The 19,907-nt window shown below is 39.3% G+C and overlaps 1 protein-coding gene across 10 annotated transcripts; it reads right to left on the reverse strand.

Annotated features, from left to right (window-relative positions):
- Positions 1-369: 369 nt before the first annotated feature.
- LOC110908270 lies at positions 370-18,944 on the reverse strand. Of its 10 annotated transcripts, XR_004878398.1 has the most exons (9): positions 18,674-18,941; positions 17,946-18,002; positions 17,715-17,775; positions 16,530-17,637; positions 15,838-16,442; positions 15,672-15,740; positions 15,328-15,577; positions 14,469-14,595; positions 370-511 (listed from the first exon to the last, which is right to left on the reverse strand). XR_004878398.1 is itself a non-coding variant. In XM_035982665.1 (3 exons), the coding sequence occupies exons 1-3, from the start codon at positions 15,857-15,859 to the stop codon at positions 488-490; spliced, it is 339 nt and encodes a 112-aa protein (XP_035838558.1). In that variant the 5' UTR covers positions 15,860-16,411; the 3' UTR covers positions 370-487. The 10 variants fall into 10 exon arrangements, 1 of the variants encoding a protein (XP_035838558.1); XR_004878397.1 differs by lacking the exon at positions 15,328-15,577 and having other exon boundaries at positions 18,674-18,940; XR_004878396.1 differs by having other exon boundaries at positions 15,672-16,442; positions 18,674-18,940.
- Between the last annotated feature and the right edge of the window lie 963 nt (positions 18,945-19,907).

Raw genomic sequence — 19,907 nt, forward strand, 5'->3', positions numbered from 1 at the left:
AATTTTTTTCCATGCATAAAAACAAGCGATTTTTTATAAAAATTGTAAAAAAAACTTTTTGGTATGTTTTTAGCTTTTTTTTGGGCTTTTTTAGTTAGTTTTCTAGTTTTCTCATTTTGTAGTTTTCTCATCATTCTCTCCCTATATATATATATATATATATAGGGGGCCGCTAGAATGAGAACCACCTCGAGTTGTAAGAACCGCGAGAATTACTTGATCCGGGCGAGGTGGACAAATTTTTTTTTTCAAAAACGTAGATGCATGTATTATAAACACATTCGTAAAAAGAATTTTAAAAATGTCGTGCGTGTAGTTTTTTACACCACAAAACATTAAGTGAATAGACGAATGAAAATATCAAGACGCTTAAGACAATTTTAAATTGATACTGCATGTTTTGGAGGTTTTGCAACCAATAGCTTCCCTTGGCTCCTTGAACATTTAAAACCATAAAGATAACCAATCGACAATTCCTCGCCTCTCATCAAGTAACTCCAAAACCTATTCGCTATAAGCATAGACCACAATTTGAATTAGTACATGCATTATATGTATGATGTACAAAATGTCACACCCTGGCTTTGCGGAAGCGTGGTTAATTTGGTGTGACTTCTTAATACCATAGCTTAATCATAACCAAGCTATATGAATTAAAAATATGCAAGATCATCCATTAAAATAAAAATACCATAACATTGTCTTAACGGGATAACACCCTAACAACCATAAACTTGTTCACCAAACATTACAAATTCAAATCTTAACATAAACATGATTCAAGGACTGTGACTTGTCCAGGAAAGAGTCACATTCCCCGAACCCTGGATGACCTCGGTGACTAATGCAACGTGAAAATCATGCCATACCGTGCCAGATCTTTAATTCCCTGAAATACATGTAAGTTGAAAAATCAACAATAATATTGAGCGAGTTCATGTGTAAGTGAGTAAATAAACCTTTGTCTTTATCAAAACCCTGGTATGTAGCAAATAAGGAAAAAAGAGATCACCAATGGTTTGCAAGGCCATTGATATGTGTGAAGTGCAAGTAGGAAGACTCAAACCTAGCGGATTTATGCGTCGGGCACTAAGTCACCCCGAGGTCCGTTATGCTGGACCTGGGGCTGGGCTCGCTACACCCAGATTGATCTACCGCTCCTGTCCCTCGGTCCTACCATGAGGATTAATGGCCTCAAGTTTCCGCCTACCCACTCACATGATCTAAGTAACAAACCTCCTTACGCTAACCATACCATGTATAAAGTATTCATAATCAATGTAACATGTATTTCACCCCCGCAGTTTAGAAAACTGAAAACAGTTAAGAGAAAAGGGGGACATGAACTCACAGTCAGTGCGTCGCTATACCAAGTACTCCGAATGTCAGGCAGCTGTGCAACGACCTACATGTGCTAATTCTATTAGACGGATGGCCGTGCCTTAGCTTTATAGTTTAAGTTTTTGGGAAATAGTTAGACAACTATTTCGTGTTTATATTTTGCATGTACTTGGTAGTTAATCTCCTTCCCAAGGATGGGGGATTTAATACATGTGTATTTGTATTATATCATTAAGTCCCACTTAATATATTTTTACTTCTACTTCCAAAATATAAATATTTTTCTCAAAAATATTATATTTTCACTTCACATAATACTTCCAAAATAATGTGTTGACAAAATACGCGTTCATGAATATTTCCGTATAATGCGTAAGTTACGTTTTAACGATTAAGTGGTAATAATAATTACCGGTGTAACTTATACGTTTGTCGTGTAAGCGTTTGTATTATTTTGGAGCTGTTATCATTCGAATTATTATTTTTACTCTAAAAATAATATTTGTGTATTTTCACAAAATAATCATAAACAGTGTGGTGAAAAATATATTTACCAAATATATATTTGTAACGTTTAGTTTTGTGAAAATCCCACCTCCAAATATTTGTAAATAAAGTCGTGGCGAAATATATTTTGAAAACATATCAAAATAATTCTAACACTTGTAAATAATTCTAAGTGTTAGGTTTTTAGAAAAATTTCGCCAGAGTTTCCCCTGTAACTGGAGGTGGCCACGCTTTCAAGCGTATCATTTTCTTTTACAAAATCATTTCAACACTTCTTTAATCAATCAATTTCCGACACATCAAACTAGTCGACAAGTATGTAAATCGTATAATCACATGAACTTGTGGTTTTTCCGAAAACTATAGTGTAGATCCGGTTATATTTTGTGGATCTATGTGTAAAATAACTTATTATCGTAAAAACCTCGTTTTTAGAATAAATCATCCTTTACAACTTCCCGTCATCTTTCTCAAAGATTGTTATTTTGTCGAAACTTTTCATTTCACAAGTGTTTATACACTTGTGGTTTGTAAAATCATATTTGTTAGTGTGTCATCCGACTTTTAGGAAACATGATTCTCGTGTTTTGAACACTATTTTACAAGTAAAAATACTTTTACACAAGTTCATGTTTCTCGTGTGGTAGAGTTTCACCTTTTAACCCTTGTACCGTTCGAAACAAGCTTATGTCAAGATCCATGATCTTAACAAAGTCGGGTTAAACGATGATCCGAGCTACCACTACGTAGATCGGGCCTAAATAATCACCACTTTCCAATACTACAACTTTTAAGCTTTTAACCAACCATATTCATGTTTTAGTAGACTTTAAAGATTCAAAATGCAAGTTTCCGAGTTTTAACCGTTACAAATCTTATTAACCACCTTAGATTAGTTCGAGAATGAGTTTTAAGTGTTATACCTCTAGCTCGGGGCTAGGGAAGATTCTAGGCGAAAAGGTGGTGGATAAAAGCAAGATAACGATGTCCTTCCACTTCTGTTAGCTCCAAGACTCCTTATGCGTGACCCGAAAGGCTTGTGTATACTTGGAATGGATGGATCAAAAGCCGAAAATGGGTGTGTAGGGGGTGGGGTGTTCGGCCGAGAGCTATGTAGAGGGAGAGAGAGTTGTGTTTGAGTGGTTTAGTGAGTGATTAATCTCTTTTGTGTTTAGGCTAGGTATTTATAGACAAAATCAAGATCATCGTCCAATGGATTATATGTCCTCTTGATATTAGGCATAAACAATAAAATATTCAAACTTTTGTACCCTTGTGTTCCCCTCTAGTTGGCCGATCTTAATGGGGGGGGGGTCTTGGTTCGATTTCAAGTGGATAGTTAGAGTTTAGTTTAGTTAAGTAGGTTAGATTTAGGGGTTAACTCGGTTAGTGGTGTGATGCGTTCTAATGCGGGTGTTAGGGTAATCAGGGACCCTAACTGGCTCAGAAAAAGACCAATAATATTATTGTCAATATTTTTATGTTCCGGGTATAGTCCGGTTGTTCGGTTGGATAGAAATCCGTTAAAGAGCTTAAGTAAGCTTTTAAGCGTCGTTAATAATATTTTTAGTGACACAACTTATTCTACAAAGTGTCAGGAATATTTTCCTCATGTTTTGGCACTTTATTAGTTAGCCAGAAGCTAGTATGTTAATAAAAGTGCTGTGTTTCGTGCTTAGAGTACGTTTTAGGCACATCCAATCATTATATCTTATTCCTAGAGACGCAGTTCTACAACCCTTGTATCCCTACACTCACTATGGGTGTAGTAAAATATTTCTGGCTCATACAGGCCCTTAGAGGCAGTGTCTGCCTGATGCTGGCTTTATCAGCATGTTCAATAGGTTATCCGTTCTAATGCTACTGTGCTTTAGTGCATCATGTTTGTCACTAAGGTTCAACTTGTAAATAATGTAGTGACGGAAATCAAAGTATGATGCAGGAATATACAAGTACTAGAAATCAAGTAGCAGTTTGTCAGTAATTTCAGTTAAGCACAGTAATTAAGCAGCACTTAATTATTAATTAAACCGTACGGATACCTGGTTTAGTGAGGGTTGTCACATTCTCCCCCGTTAGAAAAATTTCGTCCCGAAATTTTTAAGCTCTGCTTGTAGAAGCAGGGTTCTCAGGAAATAAGTGGGGGTATTTCTCTTTCATTCGGTCCTCACGCTCCCAGGTGAATTCAGGACCATGCCTAGCATTCCAACGAACTTTGACGAGCTTGACACTGCTCCGGCGGGTCTTGTTTACTTTCCAATCCGTGACCTCAACAGGTTCTTCAACGAAATGGAGCGTGTTGTCAACATGAATTTCGTCGGTAGGAATGACAACGGTATCTTGTGTTGGACTTCTCTTCAGATTGGATACATGAAATGTATCGTGAACGCCATTCAGTTCGGCAGGTAGGTCCAACTTGTATGCTACTAACCCGATTCTCTCCAAGATCTTGAACGGTCCAATATACCTCGGATTCAACTTTCCACGATTCCCAAAGCGTGCCACCCCCTTCCAGGGTGATACCTTCAACAAAACCATCTCACCAATCTCAAACTCTAGAGGTTTCCTGCTTCGATCCGCGTAGGCTTTCTGCCTGTCACGTGCCGCACTGATGCGGTCTCGTATCTGTGCGATCTTATCTGTGGTTTCCCGTACCACTTCAGGACCAACCAATTGTCTATCACCTGCGTCAGCCCAACAAAGCGGTGATCTGCACTTGCGCCCATATAAAGGTTCGAATGGCGCGGCACCAATACTGGTGTGGTAGCTGTTGTTGTATGAAAACTCAACCAGAGGCAAATGTTTATCCCAGCTACCGCCTAAATCCATAACACATGCTCTCAGCATGTCCTCTAATGTCTGAATCGTCTGCTCGCTTTGACCGTCGGTCTGTGGGTGAAACGCAGTGCTCAGATTCAACTTTGAGCCAAAAGCTTCCTGGAAGGATTGCCATATCCTTGATACGAACCTTCAGTCTCTATCAGAGATAATCGAGAGAGGTACTCCATGGCGTGTAACAATCTCTCTCATGTAAATTTCAGCCAGTTTGCTCGTATTATCCTTCTCTCGGATAGGTAGGAAGTGTGCTGACTTCGTTAAGCGGTCCACTATTACCCAAATAGTGTCATGGCCTCTTGGCGTTCTTGGCAACTTCGTAATAAAATCCATAGAGATTTGTTCCCACTTCCACTTGGGAATCTCTGGTTGCTGCAGAAGTCCCGAAGGCTTCTGGTATTCCGCCTTAACCTTGGCGCATGTTAAACATTTGCTCACATAAACAGCAACATCGCCTTTCATCCTAGGCCACCAATAATAATCTTTAAGATCCTGGTACATCTTATCCGCTCCAGGGTGGATAGAGTACCGCGATTTGTGAGCTTCGTCGAAAATAACCTTCCTTAAACCACCAAACAGAGGAACCCAAATCCTTTTCTCAAAACACAACGTTCCTTTCCTGTTTGGTACCAATAACTTCTCCATCCCACGGAGATACTCTTCTTCAAGGTTTCTTTCCTTGAGAGCTTCTTTCTGCGTGGCACGAATGCGCAGAGGAAAGTCGGTTCGAATAACCATCTCCAAAGCCCTAACCCTTATGGGCTTGATTCTCTCCTTTCGACTTAGGGCATCGGCGACCACATTCGCCGTCCCTGGATGATACTTAATCTCGCAGTCGTAGTCATTCAACAGTTCTACCCATCGTCTTTGCCTCATATTCAACTCCTTCTGGTTGAATATATGTTGGAGGCTCTTGTGATCTGTGAAGATTGTGCACTTCGTACCATAAAGGTAGTGTCTCCAGATCTTTAAAGCAAAAACTACTGCGCCGAGTTCCAAATCGTGTGTGGTATAGTTCTTTTCGTGTACCTTCAGTTGGCGTGACGCGTAGGCAATAACCTTTTGGCGTTGCATCAACACACAACCCAATCCTTGACGCGATGCGTCGCAGTATACCACAAAATCATCTGTACCTACCGGTAGGGCTAAAATTGGCGCGTTGCAAAGCTTATCCTTCAATATTTGAAATGCTTCCTCCTGTTTGATTCCCCAATCAAACTTCTTGTCCTTCTGCGTGAGGAGCGTCAATGGTTGAGCGATCTTTGAAAAATTCTCAATGAACCTTCGGTAATAGCCAGCCAAACCCAAGAATTGCCGAATCTCGGTTGGCGTCTTTGGCGTTTCCCAATCCTTGATTGCCTTGATCTTGGTGGGATCCACGTGGATTCCATCTCCATTTACCACGTGCCCAAGGAATTGCACTTCTCTTAGCCAAAACTCGCACTTAGAGAACTTGGCGTACAACTGTTCCTTCTTTAGCAGCTCCAGAATGGCTCTTAAATGCTGCTCGTGCTCAGCCTTCGTCTTTGAATAAATCAAAATATCATCGATGAATACAATCACGAACTTATCCAGGTACGGCTTGCAAACTCGATTCATCAAATCCATGAACACTGCAGGTGCGTTTGTCAAACCAAACAGCATAACGAGGAACTCGTAGTGTCCATATCGAGTTCTGAAGGCTGTCTTTGGGATACTCTCTTCCTGTATCCGTAGCTGATGGTATCCAGATCGAAGATCGATCTTTGAATAAAAGCTTGAACCTTGAAGTTGGTCAAACAGATCATCGATTCTTGGCAGGGGATACCTATTCTTGATCGTCAGCTTGTTCAACTCCCTGTAGTCAATACACATACGGAAACTACCGTCCTTCTTCTTGACAAACAAAACTGGAGCTCCCCAAGGCGAGAAGCTCGGTCGGATAAATCCCTTGTCTAACAACTCTTGAAGTTGCGTCGACAGTTCCTGCATCTCAGACGGAGCAAGTCTGTAAGGTGCCTTAGCCACAGGCGCGGCGCCTGGAACTAAGTCTATGTGGAACTCCACTTGTCTCTGAGGCGGCAATCCAGGCAAGTCTTCTGGAAAGACTTCTGGATATTCCCTCACGACAGGGATGTCTTCGATCTTTGGCTCAGCAGCCTTCTTATCTACAATGTGTGCCAGAAAGGCAGCACATCCCTTCTGCAAACACCTTCTTGCCTTCAGGCAGCTAATAATCCTCAACGGCGTCTCACGCTTTTCTCCGTGAACAACAATGGTCTCACCATCTTCGGTCGGGTTACGAACGACCTTCTCATGACAAACTATCTCGGCCTTGTTACTTGATAACCAATCCATCCCTACTACCACGTCGAAGCTTGCCAACTGGACTGGTAGTAGATCTAGAGCGAACTCACGCTCTCCCAATTCGATTACGCACCCTCGAATCACTTCATTAGCTTCTACTAACTTCCCATATTCTTAAATTCTAATTCGATCGAGTACGGAGTATCTAACTTACTCTTGTAATGCCCAAGATCACCACAATTGAAACACCCAGGCCTCTGCCCGTTCCCACCATTGTTTCCCGCTTGGTTGTTTACCTGATTTCGATTCATGGCGCCCGCTTGGTTTGCATGATTGACCCGATCCCCATCACCTCCATGGTTTCCTTGGGGGCGGTTCCCATTACCACCACGATTATTCCTATTCCCAGATCCTCCTTGGCCTCCCCGGCCAGCACTAGCCCAACAAAAATCCTTCGTATGACCAGTCTTCCCACATGATTCACAAACTCTTAGCCTGCAACGACCAGAGTGATGTCGTTGGCATGAGTTGCACTTGGGTTGTGCACCCATATATCCCTTTCCTTTCTTCCTACCACCAGCTGTATCCTGAGCTGGCGTGTTCTGCTCTCCTTTCTTAACCACCACCCCGGTGCCCTGCTTGAAGTTCGAAAACTTTCGTTTGTTCCCTCCAGATGACTCCACATGAGTCTCTTTCTTCTTGGGCTCAGCTTCATCAAACTTGTTCAAACGAATTGCCTCCTCCGTGAGAGCCACACTCAAATCAATGGCTTCAGTGATAGTTGCAGGTTTGGAGGAGGTCACCATGCTGATGATTTGAGGAGCTAATCCCCAAATGAAGCGTTCAATTCTCTTGAACTCAGGTGTGACCATGTAGGGTACCACATGCGACAAGTCGTGGAATCTTTGGACGTACTCAGCTATCTTTGAACCTTCCATTTTTAGATGCCAGAACTCGGTCTCCAATCTCTGGATTTCAGCGCGAGAACAGTACTTTTTGCGCATGAGTTCCTTCAGTTCAGCCCAAGTCAGCGCGTAAGCAGCAGCTTCGCCAAGTGTCTGTACTTGTAGATTCCACCAGGATAGGGCTCCATCCAGAAATAGCCCAGAGATATAAGTGACTTGTTGATCCAGCGCGCATTTGCTCATGCGAAGTACGGATTCGGTTTTCTCAGCCCATCGGACGAAGGAGACAGCACCACCTGTGCCATCGAAGTTCATGGGCTTGCAGTCTAAGAACTGCTTGTAGGTGCACCCTGCACATACATTATAACATATGATTGGCATTAGCACTTTTGCTAAGGGGATCTATTTAGGTCATGGTTTGTCTTAATGACTTAGGGTTACCATGAGGTGGATTGTTGTTGTTGCCCGTGTTGCCAGAGTTGCTTCCACTCATTCCTCCTTGAGAGGCAGCATATTGAGCAATAGCTGCAGCAATGACTTGCTGTAGTTCGTCCTGAGTAGTGGGCATTTGCTGTGGTTGACGTTTTGGCGGCATCTTCTAAAGATGTGTACGTCGGTCAGGCCATAGTAAAGCGTACGTATATAGTAATAGTAATAGCACATAACATCTCATGTTATCAATATATCACAATTACTAATCACACAACATCCCATGTCATAAATATTATACACACAACATCCCATGTCATAATAATGTAAATAAGCAATCAAGCGAATCAAATATGATGAGAACACTGCGATTGCCATATACATCGAGACCACAACGTAAGTGTATCAGTACATCACTGTGTCATACAATCATCAATCAACTAGGGGCTACATCACCCCTGTCCAAAAGCTATATCAAATCAGTGTCAAATACATCAAATACATCAAGTATGTGTCAAAAGTCAGTATCATCATGTAGTCTCCAAAATGCTATGCAATCAAAAGCAATCGCGGTCCTCTCACCAACGTCTACACAAGCAGTACTGATGAGCTCTATACAGATGGCGATGGAGGAGGGGGAAAGTAAGTGTAAAGCAAGCGACGTAACTGGAGCCAGTCCTCCTCCAAAGCTTGCTGAGTACGGATGACAGAAGCAACCTGCTGCTCTAGTGTAAAGAGACGAGCAGCATAATCTGGGGGTAATGATCGACATGGCTGAAGAGGAGAGTGTATCTGAGCATTGCATGAACATGGTGGCAGCTGAGCTCTCTCGAGCTCCTGGAGACGCTGCGTGTGTGACTCGTGCTGATGAACGAAGGACATCAAAACATCCTCTATAGTGTGTCCTACATGAAATGGATGGTAAGGATCAGTAGGTGGCATGGCGGGCGGTGTCGACCAGAGTAAAGGCTCACTGGTGGGGTCAAATGGTGCCACACGAAACGGTGAAGTAGAGGGTGGAACAGATGACATCCGGGGCATGAAGGGAATAGACATCGGTACGTGCCCAAAAGGGTGGGCTGAAGAGCCCTCTCCAGGCCTCGCTGGAGGTACAAACTGAGGAACTTGAAAAGTGAAATCAACAGGTCGTGTAACAGGGATCTGAGGGGGCAAAGGTGGAACGTCCTCATCAGCAGGTATCCAACTGTGCTGTGCATGCTCATCCGGTGGATCCATGTGGTCTGCAAACAGTGCGTGCTCAGGCTCAAGTGGAATGGGATCAAATGGGGGAGCAACAATAGGATCAACTGGTGCAATGTGCTCAACAGGGATATCAACAACAAAAGGTGGAGGAACAACAGGATCGACAGCAATAACATGATCATCCTCCAGATGATCATCAACGGGCGGGTCAGCTAGAACGGGCCCAACTGAGATGCCAGCATGTACGGGGTCATGCTCGGGCATAGGATCTAGAGCAGCTGCCTGCTCAGGAGCCAAGGCAGGCTCATGGTCATCAAAAGCCATCTCGAAATCAAAATCGGGATCAATAGGATCAACTGGATCAGCGGGATCCTCCATGGGCTGGTCCATCGGGATAAACTCAATATCATGATCCGGGTCGAATCCCGGAGGAAAAATGGGATCAGAATCCTCTATATCGTCATGCTTAAATGCAAAGCTCAGAATAGGTGCGGCAGAGGATGCCTGGTCAGGATTCGAATCGTGTGCAAAGTGCTGTGCGCTCACCTCGTGAGAAGGTGCGGATGCCACAGACTCAAAGGAGTCTGGGACCGGTGAATGTGCGGGTGAGTCCTCGGCAGGGGCATCAGCGATCATCAGAAGATCGCCAGCGGGAAGTAGGGCTGCGTCCGGGATCTCATCCTCTATAGGCTCATCCTCAAACAGATCGATATCGCCGTCAGCCTCGGCGTCAAGTAGTAAGTCATATGCGGAATAAACAGCTAAAGGTATAGGAGCCGGAATCACAACTAGAGGTAAGTACTCAGCAGGGGGGCCATCCGCAGGCTCATCAGCACCCTCGGGTAGTGCGAAGGGCTGGAAATCGTCGTCGTCTGTGCTAGTGGAATCAGATGTATGCACCTCATGCTCCGAAGATGTGGAGGTCATCAAATACGATAGGTAGGGGTCCGGTGGTGTCCGAGTCACCTATGCCTGGTGAGTCCATGTGTCTGTAACACCAACACAAATATGCACAAATAATCAGTCATACAATCAGGTAATCACATAAGCTACCAAGTAAGATATCACATAATCCTCCTAGTCCCACTAGCCTCCCAACCTCCCAGACTGCCTTTTCCTAGTCCCACTAGCCAATTCTCCCAGCCTTCCAGACTGCTCTTCCTAGTCCCACTAGCCTCCCAGTCCCTCAGACTGACTCCCTAGTCCCACTAGTCAATTCTCCCAGCCTCCCAGACTGACTCCCTAGTCCCACTAGTCAATTCTCCCAGCCTCCCAGACTGACTCCCTAGTCCCACTAGACAACTACCTCGATCCATTGGATCGAGCCTCGGCCTCCCAGACCGAGCCTCAGCCTCCCAGACTGAGCCTAAAATAATAAATAAAATGCGCTCAACATTTGTTTATAAAAAGGTTTTGGATCTGGACTTAAGTGGTATGCAGTAAAAATGTTTTCGTGAGAGCCCTAGTGATCATAGTCTAGACTCGAGAAGGAATCCTAGTTCGCTATGATTAGAGCTCTGATACCAAGCTGTCACACCCTGGCTTTGCGGAAGCGTGGTTAATTTGGTGTGACTTCTTAATACCATAGCTTAATCATAACCAAGTTATATGAATTAAAAATATGCAAGATCATCCATTAAAATAAAAATACCATAACATTGTCTTAACGGGATAACACCCTAACAATCATAAACTTGTTCACCAAACATTACAAATTCAAATCTTAACATAAACATGATTCAAGGACTGTGACTTGTCCAGGAAAGAGTCACATTCCCCGAACCCTGGATGACCTCGGTGACTAATGCAGCGGGAAAATCATGCCATACCGTGCCAGATCTTTAATTCCCTGAAATACATGTAAGTTGAAAAATCAACAATAATGTTGAGCGAGTTCATGTGTAAGTGAGTAAATAAACCTTTGTCTTTATCAAAACCCTGGTATGTAGCAAATAAGGAAAAAAGAGATCACCAATGGTTTGCAAGGCCATTGATATGTGTGAAGTGCAAGTAGGAAGACTCAAACCTAGCGGATTTATGCGTCGGGCACTAAGTCACCCCGAGGTCCGTTATGCTGGACCTGGGGCTGGGCTCGCTACACCCAGATAGATCTACCGCTCCTGTCCCTCGGTCCTACCATGAGGATTAATGGCCTCAAGTTTCCGCCTACCCACTCACATGATCTAAGTAACAAACCTCCTTACGCTAACCATACCATGTATAAAGTATTCATAATCAATGTAACATGTATTTCACCCCCGCAGTTTAGAAAACTGAAAACAGTTAAGAGAAAAGGGGGACATGAACTCACAGTCAGTGCGTCGCTATACCAAGTACTCCGAATGTCAGGCAGCTGTGCAACGACCTACATGTGCTAATTCTATTAGACGGATGGTCGTGCCTTAGCTTTATAGTTTAAGTTTTTGGGAAATAGTTAGACAACTATTTCGTGTTTATATTTTGCATGTACTTGGTAGTTAATCTCCTTCCCAAGGATGGGGGATTTAATACATGTGTATTTGTATTATATCATTAAGTCCCACTTAATATATTTTTACTTCTACTTCCAAAATATAAATATTTTTCTCAAAAATATTATATTTTCACTTCACATAATACTTCCAAAATAATGCGTTGACAAAATACGCGTTCATGAATATTTCCGTATAATGCGTAAGTTACGTTTTAACGATTAAGTGGTAATAATAATTACCGGTGTAACTTATATGTTTGTCGTGTAAGCGTTTGTATTATTTTGGAGCTGTTATCGTTCGAATTATTATTTTTACTCTAAAAATAATATTTGTGTATTTTCACAAAATAATCATAAACAGTGTGGTGAAAAATATATTTACCAAATATATATTTGTAACGTTTAGTTTTGTGAAAATCCCACCTCCGAATATTTGTAAGTAAAGTCGTGGCGAAATATATTTTGAAAACATATCAAAATAATTCTAACACTTGTAAATAATTCTAAGTGTTAGGTTTTTAGAAAAATTTCGCCAGAGTTTCCCCTGTAACTGGAGGTGGCCACGCTTTCAAGCGTATCATTTTCTTTTACAAAATCATTTCAACACTTCTTTAATCAATCAATCAATTTCCGACACATCAAACTAGTCGACAAGTATGTAAATCGCATAATCACATGAACTTGTGGTTTTTCCGAAAACTATAGTGTAGATCCCGTTATATTTTGTGGATCTATGTGTAAAATAACTTATTATCGTAAAAACCTCGTTTTTAGAATAAATCATCCTTTACAACTTCCCGTCATCTTTCTCAAAGATTGTTATTTTGTCGAAACTTTTCATTTAACAAGTGTTTATACACTTGTGGTTTGTAAAATCATATTTGTTAGTGTGTCATCCGACTTTTAGGAAACATGATTTTTCTCGACACTTGGTCCTTTGAAAATACCACTTGCAGATACGTAGATCCGCTAGTTTTGAACACTATTTTACAAGTAAAAATACTTTTACACAAGTTCATGTTTCTCGTGTGGTAGAGTTTCACCTTTTAACCCTTGTACCGTTCGAAACAAGCTTATGTCAAGATCCATGATCTTAACAAAGTCGGGTTAAACGATGATCCGAGCTATCACTACGTAGATCGGGCCTAAATAATCACCACTTTCAAATACTACAACTTTTACACAAGTATTAAGCTTTTAACCAACCATATTCATGTTTTAGTAGACTTTAAAGATTTAAAATGCAAGTTTCCGAGTTTTAACCGTTACAAATCTTATTAACCACCTTAGATTAGTTCGAGAATGAGTTTTAATTGTTATACCTCTAGCTCGGGGCTAGGGAAGATTCTAGGCGAAAAGGTGGTGGATAAAAGCAAGATAACGAGGTCCTTCCACTTCCGTTAGCTCCAAGACTCCTTATGCGTGACCCGAAAGGCTTGTGTATGCTTGGAATGGATGGATCAAAAGCCGAAAATGGGTGTGTAGGGGTGTGGTGTTCGGCCGAGAGCTATGTAGAGGGAGAGAGAGTTGTGTTTGAGTGGTTTAGTGAGTGATTAATCTCTTGTGTGTTTAGGCTAGGTATTTATAGACAAAATCAAAGTCAATCGTCCAATGGATTACATGTCCTCTTGATATTAGGCATAAACAATAAAATATTCAAACTTTTTTACCCTTGTGTTCCCCTCTAGTTGGCCGATCTTAATGGGGGGGGGGGTCTTGGTTCGATTTCAAGTGGATAGTTAGAGTTTAGTTTAGTTAAGTAGGTTAGATTTAGGGGTTAACTCGGTTAGTGGTGTGATGCGTTCTAATGCGGGTGTTAGGGTAATCAGGGACCCTAACTGGCTCAGAAAAAGACCAATAATATTATTGTCAATATTTTCATGTTCCGGGTATAGTCCGGTTGTTCGGTTGGATAGAAATCCGTTAAAGAGCTTAAGTAAGCTTTTAAGCGTCGTTAATAATATTTTTAGTGACACAACTTATTCTACAAAGTGTCAGGAATATTTTCCTCATGTTTTGGCACTTTATTAGTTAGCCACAAGCTAGTATGTTAATAAAAGTGCTGTGTTTCGTGCTTAGAGTACGTTTTAGGCACATCCAATCATTATATCTTATTCCTAGAGACGCAGTTCTACAACCCTTGTATCCCTACACTCACCATGGGTGTAGTAAAATATTTATGGCTCATACAGGCCCTTAGAGGCAGTGTCTGCCTGATGCTGGCTTTATCAGCATGTTCAATAGGTTATCCGTTCTAATGCTACTGTGCTTTAGTGCATCATGTTTGTCACTAAGGTTCAACTTGTAAATAATGTAGTGACGGAAATCAAAGTATGATGCAGGAATATACAAGTACTAGAAATCAAGTAGCAGTTTGTCAGTAATTTCAGTTAAGCACAGTAATTAAGCAGCACTTAATTATTAATTAAACCGTACGGATACCTGGTTTAGTGAGGGTTGTCACACAAAATACATTAAAATATTCAAACCTTGTAACTTGGTAGACATGCTTCCCATACATGCATAAACCTTCTTGTTGAGAACATCACAAGACCCATTTCCAGCTCATATCTGTTGAATTGTTTTTCAACCTTGAACTTGGAGTGACTGCATCCACTATAATACCATAGATGATTAGTATTTACTGAAGTAATCGATCCGACAATAACAACTTTCTGGACCTAAGAATAAATAGATAAAGAAAATAAGTACATAAGATTTCAATACATTACTGAAAAACATAAGCAAATTATTATATATAAATTTGTCAAAGCTATTATCAATACCTTTGAATTGTACAAAGATAAGCAATCAAAATAAAACTTTTCGAATTGATATTAAATTTACCTTAAATAATGTTAATGATTAGTTTTGACTAAAATGCATTTACAGTCAAACAAATTAACCAAAAAGATGAAATAAGTTAATATGTTACCTTAACTAAGTTTACCATTTAATATATTTACTTGTTTTAATAGTTTTTATTTTAATATGCATATAAAAAGAAATTATGTATGGCAATTCAAATATACAGAGTACAAATAACCATATAAAAAACTAGATCTATATTCGAAAGTAGCACAGGTTTCCACTAAAGTCTGTTCCATTTAATTTCTACTTGGTATCAAGCATATAAACCAACAAAAACCATCCCTAAAGTAGCGTCTAATATCCGATTCAAAAGTAACACAAGTAGCATCTAAAATAAAAAAGGTAGCATCTAAAATCTTGATTAAAAAGTGTCTCTCTAGCAGTAAAAGGAGGCAATGCTAATTGACTTTGGTAAGGACCAATGTACATTTCCTTCTTGGAGGAAAACAAAAGTGCAAGTCTGACCGACTGACATACCATTTGAACACATGAAGTCTGGCCATCCTTTGACAGGATACCTATAGTCATTTCTTGAATTCTCACGTCTGAAAACCATTATGCTATTAACACATGCCAAATTCCTTATGCGCACCTTGAGAAATACATCCATGGCAGCCTTCACCGCCCAATTTTTCTATGATCCCAAGCTCCTTATAGCTTCTTCCGGGGTTATATAACAATCTCGATCCATATTATTTTGAATTACATCGATGTTTTGTCCCATATGCTTTTACATATAATGCATTTAGCTTTTACATATAATGCATTTAGCGAATACCAAAGACGAACAATTTGCTTAGTGTGAACAGTCGTATCTTTACCTTGCCCCCAACCCATCGAAGGGTTGATGGATCATTATAGTGGTGTTACGAAGAGCTCCACTTCCCACTCTTCCCACAAAAATAAGCATCATACACAAAAATACATTGGCTTGAGAAAACACCTTAACAATAAATTCAATAATTAAGAAACAAAAGACGGATGTACCCATGGTGAATGCACTAAACATCGTGGCCAAAGCATTAGATAGTTGTTAATAGCTCTCACATAATTTCAAGTCCACCTCACGAATATAATGTACTCCATCCATGGAATTCAAAGCCACCCGAACCCGAATTAGGGGTTTTCTATGAAATAAAATGTTGGTTAATATTTATTTTAGTTTGAAAATAAAAAGTGATACAAAGAGAAAGTGTGTCATATGAGTAAAACCACACTTCATGTAGGCCAAGTTAAGCAAAATAACTAACTTTTGGGTGTGTGTTGTTTCAATCAAAGGGCCGGTGGTTTAATCAAATTTTTTATATTCTTCTTTGAATGGGGAAATTTAGTGGAGTTTGATGAATGTACCTTGACTACATTATGACATAATAGAAAGAGATTCAGAAGTTCTTATGCAGCTCCTACATCACCTAACAATAATCGGCCACATCACCTAACAATAATTGGGAAAAAATGTACCTGGTGTACCAACATGTGACTAAGAGGAGATTTCGGTGGTCGAAGAAGAACACTATATTGAGAGGACGAAAGCAAACATGGACCCACTTGAATCTTTAGTTGAACAGCATAACATAATTATAATCACATAACTAAAAAATCAAACACGAAGACCTTATTCTGGTGATAATATCAGAAGACAAAGAAAATTGCATATCAATAATTGTAAGAACCCTTACCTTGTAAAAGAATGTGTAACTACAGATCGGTGAAAACAATTCCTAGATCATCAACCTGAACTACAACAAAAGCTATCATCATCAAACTACAAAATCGGCGATAAAACTCAGACAAATACATATCTATTCTGCTAATTATAACCCTAATGCATCACTGGTCCGAAGAACGTACTCTGTGCTTAATGCAAGAGAATTTACCCAATGCCCATGACCATGTTTTTTATAATATGAACATATCATTTAAATAATTTGATTATTTTAATCGTTATTTTTAGTGAAAACTATAAATATTTTGACAAATAATATAATTATTGTGACCATACTAACACATGTACTTTTATAGTGTAACTTGTAGTTAGTTCAAACTGATTACTTTATGAATTCAAACATAAATTGAATAATAAACTGTAATAAAATTTTGATAAACATATTAATATGTATGCAAGTACCAACAGATAGTGTTCTTTAACTTAGTAGATATGTATTGATCTTAATATCTTAATATTGCCATTCACTTCCCGTAGTAATTAAAAAAAATGATGATGAAAGGAAGGACTTTAAATATAAAAGTCTTCTATGCAATAAACAAAATATGCATATACCAAATTAGATATATTCGTAGTGCTATTCAAATAGATAGTGACTCGAAATTTGAAGATTGCTTAGCTCGAGGTAAGGTTCGCTCACTTAAATTAACCCCCAGCTTATATCATTTTATAGCAGTAATAAAAGTTGATTAATATTTTAAGCCCGATTTTACATCATTATCCGGTCCACTTCATATCAAGAGTTTTTTTTTTTCTTTAAGTTTTAACAATACAAGCAAGCCAAAATCGGGATAGCAAGATTCGAGGCAAACTAAGCCAAGTTTTCTAAAGTCGAGTTGAGCTCAAGTTTTCAACTTGGTTTATACTTTCGAGCTCAGCCGACTTAGTTTATATTTCTCAAATCACAGCCAACAACCCCAATCAGTATCAGAAAATCTAACCCGTCGACTCATTACCGAAATGGAAACTCAAACTGCCATGACCCATATCTTTACTTGCTTTTGCACCAATGCTTTCTTGTCTACATAATCGTACATGTTCATCAGCCATAGAAAGAGTGCCTGCAAATGCAAATTTTATTATGTGGATGTGTATATTGATCGAGTATTTGAAATACTTATAATGGCCATCAGGTTACCTGGCAAGGTGTGCTACACATATGATCAAGTCTCTGTTTCAATTGGTCATCACTGAGATTACTGAGATTAGAACTGAACATGATTATACTGGGTCGATCCGGATTATGTTTCATCTTTCAACGGGTCAAATGGGTAACATAAATGAAATTGACTTAAAAGAGTCAAATGAGCTAAAAAAAGTTTAAAAATGTTAAATATTTGGATAAAAAAGTAATTCAGGCCAAGCAGACCTGACCTAGCCCATTATGTGAATTCCACAAGCCATCCAAAACAACCTATTCTGCCACCTGTAAGTTCACAAATGTTGCATACATAGTTATTAACTTATCTTCCAATTCTCATAATAATCAAGGTGAAGGTAAAAGGAATCATCAAGAATTTCAATCACAAATAACATGAGTAGTCAATAAATCAATAAAGATATTGTGTTGATTGCATCCACCTGACCCACTGCATGCTCACAGAAAAAAGAATCTAATATAGTAACCAATAACCTCCAGTTATAAAAAAAATGAGCTTTCAAGGTTTAAAGCACCTAGGCCTTTTAAGTTTATACTTTTTTGTCATAATATTGAAGTTTTTTCATACTGAAATCTGCAGAGCAACAAAAATTCATATTTACCATCAAGAAAATCTCAATAATGCCTCCCAAATATAGGATTTCCATAAACTGGTATTAGAAATCATGTTTGACAAACACAATATATACACTCAACGTATTTTAAGTACCCATTCATTCTTTATACCCAAAATCAAAGGGTGATGTATATCAAGAAGAAAAGGTTTAGAAAAGTATTATAACTTAAATTCTTTTACACATTTTTCGTAAAAATCACAAATCAAGAAACTTATAATTAACAGCCCTAAAGGCCAAACAACATCTCAAACGAAAAAAAGTATATCAAACAACAATAAGCAAACTGAATCAGTTGATTCGATCAACGAAACATAAACATACCTACACAACAATCAACGAACTGAATCACCATCGGTGCCTTCGGAACCTAACACCAGCGATCGTTTGGTGCCTTAAGAGGAAAAAGCAGATGAAGAGGTTTGGACTTGAGGTTTGTGAGAAAATGGAATTGTGAGAAAGAAGGAAGCGTTAAAAGATATAAAGGATCACAAGACAACGATGAAGGGATGTAAGAAAGATGAAGAATCATCATGAGATGAGGAAAATTGTGAGGCTAAATGATTTAGGCTGAAGATTTAGGGGTTTTACTACACACAAAAAAGGCGGATGAGAGTTTAGGCGGGAAAATGAAAAAATTATAGCCCTCATCTCACCTCGTGGCCCAAATTCTTTTCATTTATTATATATAATTAGCGGTAAGACCCATGTGCAAACACGGGTCGTTTCTTATAAAACCATGCATAACACATCTTGACAGAGAGTAAAAAAATAATTAGTGCAGACTTACAAAATTGATATAAATTAATGAATAATAGGTTTATTCAACAGCAATTCCATTATGTTGATAGCAAACCACTGCTGTCTGTTAACTATTAAAAATTTCTGTTGCTTTCCAATAGACTTTAATAAGAACTGTCGTCCATTATCTCCAACAGAGCTTGCCAGATGGATAGATAGTAACTATCAGATGTTAGTCAACCCATGTTAAAAAGGTCAGTCAACAGAAACTACAAAGGTTAGTAAATAGATATTAAGAGAATAATGTTATTAACAACATGTGTTAGACAACCATGCATAACACATATTGATAGAACATATACATATGTGTATAGATGATGTGCGTGTGGTGTTATATATATTTTATGTATATTTTTAGCCCTTTTTACACTTTAGTCAAGTTTTAAATTTATAAAACACGACATTTTACTAACACTAAACACACATATGGGCAAGTGCACCCATCGTGAGCGTAGTATAGCATTGGTAAGATACCAAGGTCGTCCAAGGACACAAGAGCTTTTAGTACCGGTTTATCCTCAACGCCTAATCAAATCAAAATTTTAGAAAAAGGTTAAAACATGAAAATAAAAACTAAAAATGCTGAAAATAAAATAAAAATAAAAACAGATAGACAAGATGAATCACTTGGATCCGACTCGCCTTTAGTGTAACCTTTGATTATTTTCGCACTTTTGCACTTTTTAAGAGATTATCTTAGTTATAGTAGTACGCCCCTCTTTTGAAGGTGACATTACCCTCAACCCAGTAGTTTAAG

Source organism: Helianthus annuus, chromosome 14, assembly GCF_002127325.2.
Source record: "Helianthus annuus cultivar XRQ/B chromosome 14, HanXRQr2.0-SUNRISE, whole genome shotgun sequence".
NCBI classification, from domain to species: Eukaryota; Viridiplantae; Streptophyta; class Magnoliopsida; order Asterales; family Asteraceae; genus Helianthus; species Helianthus annuus.

What these genes read in the sequence shown, in the direction of transcription:
- LOC110908270 (XM_035982665.1), bottom strand. Translation starts at nt 15,859, where the DNA reads ATGTTTAGTGCATTCACCATGGGTACATCCGTCTTTTGTTTCTTAATT. An exon ending in TTCGATGGGTTGGGGGCAAG is followed by an intron (nt 14,596 to 15,671) that starts GTAAAGATACGA and finishes ATGGTATTATAG; the next exon opens with TGGATGCAGTCACTCCAAGT. An exon ending in CATGTCTACCAAGTTACAAG is followed by an intron (nt 512 to 14,468) that starts GTTTGAATATTT and finishes CTATGCTTATAG; the next exon opens with CGAATAGGTTTTGGAGTTAC.